Source organism: Ctenopharyngodon idella, chromosome 2 (genome assembly GCF_019924925.1).
Source record: "Ctenopharyngodon idella isolate HZGC_01 chromosome 2, HZGC01, whole genome shotgun sequence".
NCBI lineage: Eukaryota > Metazoa > Chordata > Actinopteri > Cypriniformes > Xenocyprididae > Ctenopharyngodon > Ctenopharyngodon idella.
In genome coordinates, this window is record NC_067221.1 from 11,817,682 (window position 1) to 11,824,071 (window position 6,390).

The following is a 6,390-nucleotide window of genomic DNA, read 5'->3' on the forward strand; positions in this document are numbered from 1 at the left end:
GGCTGTGTTTCTGAATCGTCAAAGAAAATGACAAATGGAGAGGTTTGCTATTCGAGGCATCGAAGAGCAAAAGCATCTTGAACGCCTGAGCACCAGTCGTGTGGAATGTCCGCATCCCGTCTGTTTTCCTGCGACCGAGCATCTCTGAGCCGCATCAGCAAACGGAGCAGCGCGATGCTCAACGTGCGAATTAAAGGGACGGGAGGTGCGATCTTTTGATTTGTTCAAGTGTCCTCTGACTGACTCCTCCTGTGCTACCCGGAGACCATGTGGCCAAGCCCACTGGGTTGAGATAGGTACCAGTACCAGCAGGGGAACTCTATATAAAGGCTGACATAGTTTAGAGGAACCAGCAGTTGCTGGTCTTTAGCATCCAGGTCTTACAAGTAGAAGAGTGGAACTCATCGAAAGACACAAATAATCATGTCTCACGCTTGGGGTTATGGAGCAACGGACGGTAAGTTTTATGAATACTAAATGAATATTGTCCAGTAATTAATCAGATTTTAAATATAATTTAGCAGACCTTTTTTTCACATTCTTAAACACTAATGCAACCTCTAAACAACTTTGTTGATGCATTATGATTCGTTAGGTTAAACTCTGTGTGGAAAATTGTTTATATCATATTATTAAACACAGAAAACCACAGAAACAACAATAAATAAGCAAAATTAGATAAACTGTGGCAGACTGCAAAGTAAACAAAATGTTTTGTCACCTTAAATCTATTAGCTAGGTGAAAAAAAAGAAAGAAATTGGCAAGAAAAAAGACTATAATATGACTGAAACAACCAGATACAACCTGAAATAGCCTACTTTAGGTTACACCAATAAAAGTCATTTCTAAATACCAAATCAGCTAGAAAAGGTTCTTTGAGATAACAGCTGCACGTATCCACTTCTTACAGTGTACGTTTGCCGACCTTGAATCTTGCAAGGAATGTAAACACACTTTTGTTGTGCATCTAAGCACTAGGTTTTTTATCTCCATGTTTTCTGCTTTTCATCTTTTCGCTTTGTCATTTCAGGTCCAGAACATTGGGCAGAAAGCTTTCCTGTTGCAAATGGACCCAGGCAGTCTCCCATTGATATCGTACCCACCCAAGCACAACACGACCCTTCTCTGAAGCATCTCAAATTGAAGTATGACCCCGCCACCGCGAAGGGCATCCTCAACAATGGCCATTCATTCCAAGTGGATTTCACTGATGACGACAACAGCTCAAGTTAGTCTATTACTAGCATTTTGTGCTTATTTTCAACCTCTTAAAGCAATTAATAAGATACAACTGATTAGGAATTTATTTATTTATTTTCATTTTACCTTGGCATAGTCAGACTTTCATATTATCAACATTCTAGGGATTTTGTCAGGTCAGTGTTTTTATAAGCATATCCTTAAATATTCATCGTTTTGTCCTTGAACCCATAGCAAGTGTAAAAAATCTGCAAGAAAAGACTTTATTTGCATATCATTTATTAGCATATCAACAATTATGCAATAGTATATAAACAGCTCAATATTAAGCTACTGTGAAAGTCCTCACCTTCTCCTTCACTATTTCTATATATTCATTACTAACTTAATTTATTAACGAGACCAGAGCGACTTATAGCGCTCAAGTCCTCTCTATCTCAGACAGCAAGGATTACTTGAACTTATGAACTCGTGAATTTCTATTATCATGTCCTTGTACACCCGAACTTTGCCTCTTGCTGAAATTCCTTTCAATTTACTCTAATTTATCTACATGAAATCTTCAAATGAGAAAACTGTTATGTGAGCAGTGAATGTGGATGTGTCCCTTCCTGTGCTAGTGGAAATCAGGCACTTAGAGCTCTGTGTACTCAAGTGCTAATGTATTCTATTATGAGAGAAAGAATAGAGCCACATATCAATGCTGTATGCCTTGGTCGCTCAATGAGAGCAACATGTACTGAATTTTAATGACCATTTCAAGAGGGGACTCACACATATGCTTGGACACATTTTAAAGAGTGCTACAGAAACACTATTAAAAAGTATTAACAATTAACACTTTCTGCATACAAAATGCTTGCTGAAAAGAGATGAAAGAAGTTGCTAATTGATATAGGTGGAGAATATTGAACTGCTGAAATAATATCCTAGTCCACTCACATTAACATTGCCCAACAGGCAACCTGTCAGTCTACCAAGTAGGAAATAGAGGATTTTCATTTTCATAATGTACATTATAATGTTGTGACACCTAAATTCACTCAACCATTTTAAAAATCATTAAATTTTTTTAAATTTTAATATTGGCAATATATTGGTTATCGGCCATAACATGTAAATAATATCTGCTTATTGGTATCGTCCAACATTTTTGTATGCTATATTTATCGCTTATGAGATTGAATCTGAAACACAGTTTCACTAAATTGTTAATGACTAATGATTTTTAGAAACAACTGAATGATTGGAATAATTGTTTGTGTGTGTAGCTCTGGCTGGAGGCCCCGTCACTGGGATATACAGGTTGAAACAGTTCCATTTCCATTGGGGAAGCAGTGATGACAAGGGCTCAGAGCACACTATTGCCGGAACCAAGTTCCCCTGTGAGGTAATGAGGCTTTCCTATTTTTCTCATTGAAGCAACCCTCATTCTTCTGTGTTGTGGTACAGATCATTCTAATTCTTGAACATCTCTCCCTTGAAACTAATTATAGCTCACTGCTCATAAATATTCTTGATGTTTTCTCATAAATGTGTAAATCCCCTCTTTTAAATACGCCAAGATATTAAGCTAATTCAGCTGAATTTTTTATAACTCGTCTCCTCCTTTCTAAAGCTTCATCTCGTTCACTGGAACACTAAGTACCCAAGCTTTGGAGAAGCTGCCAGTAAGCCTGATGGCCTTGCTGTGGTTGGAGTTTTTCTCAAGGTCAGGATTTTAGCCAAAATTATTTCATGCATTGCTTGCAGTGATTAAATTATATAAAATGATGGATACATTGGTTCTGTTTACCAGATTGGTGCTGCCAATCCAAGACTTCAGAAAGTTTTAGATGCTCTTGATGACATCAGATCAAAGGTACAGCACTAGCTTGTCATTTTTAGTCTTATGAATTAGCATATTTACTCACCTCACTTGCCCTCAGTTGTTTTTATTCTTTTACAATACGTCTGTTTCTTCTCCAGGGCAGACAGACTACATTTGCTAACTTTGACCCTAAAACCTTGCTGCCCACCTCTCTGGATTTCTGGACTTATGAGGGGTCTCTAACTACACCCCCTCTGCTGGAGAGTGTCACCTGGATTGTTCTGAAAGAGCCAATCAGTGTTAGTCCTGCTCAGGTACTTTATTCATCTATGCTTTCACACTCTCATTTGTGTACTTACATTTACAAACAGGGACATCTACTTCTAGTCCTTATCTTTAGTATCTTATGCTATCTTGAGTCATCATTTTGTCCACACATTTTTTTTTTTTTTGTTAATTTGGAAGGGGAACATGTTTAATAAAGTTTTTGCCACTCATTGAGTTGTTAAAATATTTATAAATACTTAAACTAAACTGTCTGCTCACAAATGGGGTCTCAACATTTAACGTCACTCCTACTTTGAAACTGGGAGGGTCGGTGCTCCATAGGTTTCTGCTTCTACAAGATTACTTTATCTTAATTATATTGCTTGACTGACAGCTGATATCATATTTAAGTCAGACATGTGCCTTTAGGATAGAAGCCAACACCCACACATTCAGTACTGGAGAGGAATTAGGACTTAATTGCAGACTAAATATTGTTATTTTGTTTATTTATTAAGGGCAATATTTTGCCCTGTTACTGTCTGAAGCTTTTTAAAAGAATTTTAAAAATTCTTACCAACCCAAAACATTTAAATAGTAGTGTACACTTGTTCGTCATTAAAGGGTTATTTCACCCAAAAATGAAAATTCTGTCATTAATTACTCACCCTTATGTCGTTCCACATCCGTAAGACCTTCGTTCATCTTTGGAACACAAATTAAGATATTTTTGATGAAGTCTGAAAGGTTTGTGTCTCTTTATAGAGAACCAATGCAACTACCACTCCAAGGTCCAGAAAGGTTTATTTACAAAATAATATTATCCAAAGCGTGTTCACACAACAATGTCGGCTCTCGTCTGAACACAAAACGCATGCGTGGTGATGCTCTCGTGAACACTCGCGCATGTGCGTTGAGTTGACGCGCAAGTCTGAACACAACATATATGCGTCGTCTTGTTGCAGATAAATATTTTTGTGTAAAGTGGTAAATTATGGTTTTTTTTGCGCAAACTCGCAAAAAAAAGCACTCGCATCGCTTCATAAAATTGAGGTTAAACCACTGGAGTCACATGGAGTACTTTAATGATGTCTTTCCTACCTTTTTGGACCTTGAAAGTGGTAGTTGCGTTTGTTCTCTATGGAGGGACAGAAAGGTCTCAGACTTCATCAAAAAGATCTTAATTTGTGTTCCGAAGATGAACGAAGGTCTTGCAGATGTGGAACAACATGACGGTGAGTAATTAACGACAGAATTTTCATTTTTGGGTGAACCCTTTAAAAATGACATTACAACCATAACATTTAGGCTCCAACAACTAAAAGATTGCAGACTACATGCTGTGTGTTTTAAACAACATCTTATGCCTTTATGCTCCTTTTCCCAAAATGTGCCTGAGCTAAATTTGGTGTAGCACAATGATTTACAAGTTTTAAAGCTTGTCTTGAAAATTCTGAGTCAGCAGGACCATATCGAAAGTAACATTATGCTTTCAAAAAAAATTGCCCTTTTCATTACCTGTCCCTGGTGTAGGCAGTGCTGTTAGCCTGCAGTGGTTATTTTAGTCTCCAGTGGTTAGTCAGAACAGTCTAACGGCTGCACAGGAACTCTGGCAAGTGCTCTATGACTGAGCATGGAGCTAAATATAGTAAATATAGGGTGTAATAAGGCTCTGAAAGACTGCCAACAACACACTAAATACCACAATCCAAGATAAAACAATCTAAATGTCTCTCTTTCTGTCTGCTCTTTAGATGGCTAAATTTCGTAGCCTGTTGTTCACATCGGAAGGAGAGGCACCTTGCTGTATGGTTGACAACTTCAGACCCCCTCAACCTCTCAAGGGACGCAAAGTCCGTGCGTCCTTCAAGTAAATCGAAGCCACAACCCTCCCACTTGCCTTCTGATCATGGTGCTTTTGACTGGTTCACAAAAACATTCCCAGCGCAATTGCTACTGAAACATCACAGTATTTGTTCTCAATCCAGGCCCTTGCTTACACTGCAGTGTTGATAACAAGAAGGCTGGATCTAATCTTCTAAAACTGTCTGTTTGTCATAAATGCCCATATTATTACTTAACGTGAGGAATAATATTTAAAATGCAGTAATTAGTTACCTTTTTCCATGCAGCTGTTATGTAAACTGGACAAATGGGAGATGATTTAAATCCCAGTTAATTTTTGATTGCTTCACTTTGCGCTTAATAGGTACATTTTCTAGCTTTGAGGAATTGCACAATACTCCATGTTGTTCAGTAGGAAAGACATTATGGCAATATGGCTTATGGCAATGTGTGAATATGTCAGTTAAATGTGTGAATGATCGGATATGTTGAAGCTAAAATACCTACAGGGAAACACTCACTAAATGCAATATGTTGTTAAAGTGATTCACTATTTATAAAGAGGAATTTCAAGGGCTTTTAAAGATTGTTTCTGAGAATGATGTCCTGCCGTAGGTACTCTAAGATTTTTTTAGAATTAGAAGTTAATTGAGCAGTATTGCAAACAAATATTATATGTAAATCAGTCATGTATTAGGAATTTTATCAGCAATAAATATATTTTAAACTACACTTCATGTGATTGTTTTCTGTCCACTGCACAATGCATTACATTAGTGATACAAACTGATGTTTGGATCAGCTTTAATACAGAATGATCAAAAAAGTAAACAGGTAAAAGTTGAGAAGTACAATTCATCCATGTAATGTCCAATTTTGCTACCCCTTTGACCCAGTGTTGCAAAATTACAAGCTCAAAATCTAACATGATCAATGATTCAACAGTATCTTAATATATGCACATTCTAGACATATTACTAATCACAAATTATATATATATATATATATATATATATATATATATATATATATATATTAGGCATTTTACTTACTTGAATGTTGATTTATCCAGTTCAGTACAAAAAAAAAAAAAAAAAAAGTGCTTTGAGGCAGGTTCACAGGTTGTGTGAGTTTATGGCCAGTTAGACAGACCCATTTACAAAATCTAGCATTTAAAAGCATTGCAGGGTTGAAAAATAGGACATATTAGTTGTGTAAATGGTGGTCTTAAAGAGTAAAAACATGGACCGGTATATTTTAACTTAAA

General features: G+C 36.7%; 1 protein-coding gene across 1 annotated transcript; it reads left to right on the plus strand.

Moving 5' to 3' along the window:
- The first annotated feature begins 214 nt into the window (after positions 1-214).
- On the plus strand, positions 215-5,855 carry cahz (carbonic anhydrase). The gene is made up of 7 exons (XM_051869825.1): positions 215-457; positions 1,032-1,229; positions 2,473-2,591; positions 2,820-2,912; positions 3,000-3,062; positions 3,170-3,325; positions 5,033-5,855. The coding sequence occupies exons 1-7, from the start codon at positions 424-426 to the stop codon at positions 5,150-5,152; spliced, it is 783 nt and encodes a 260-aa protein (XP_051725785.1). The 5' UTR covers positions 215-423; the 3' UTR covers positions 5,153-5,855.
- The last annotated feature ends 535 nt before the right edge of the window (positions 5,856-6,390 follow it).

What these genes read in the sequence shown, in the direction of transcription:
- cahz (XM_051869825.1), top strand. Translation starts at nt 424, where the DNA reads ATGTCTCACGCTTGGGGTTATGGAGCAACGGACG. An exon ending in GGGTTATGGAGCAACGGACG is followed by an intron (nt 458 to 1,031) that starts GTAAGTTTTATG and finishes TTGTCATTTCAG; the next exon opens with GTCCAGAACATTGGGCAGAA. An exon ending in GAACCAAGTTCCCCTGTGAG is followed by an intron (nt 2,592 to 2,819) that starts GTAATGAGGCTT and finishes TCCTTTCTAAAG; the next exon opens with CTTCATCTCGTTCACTGGAA.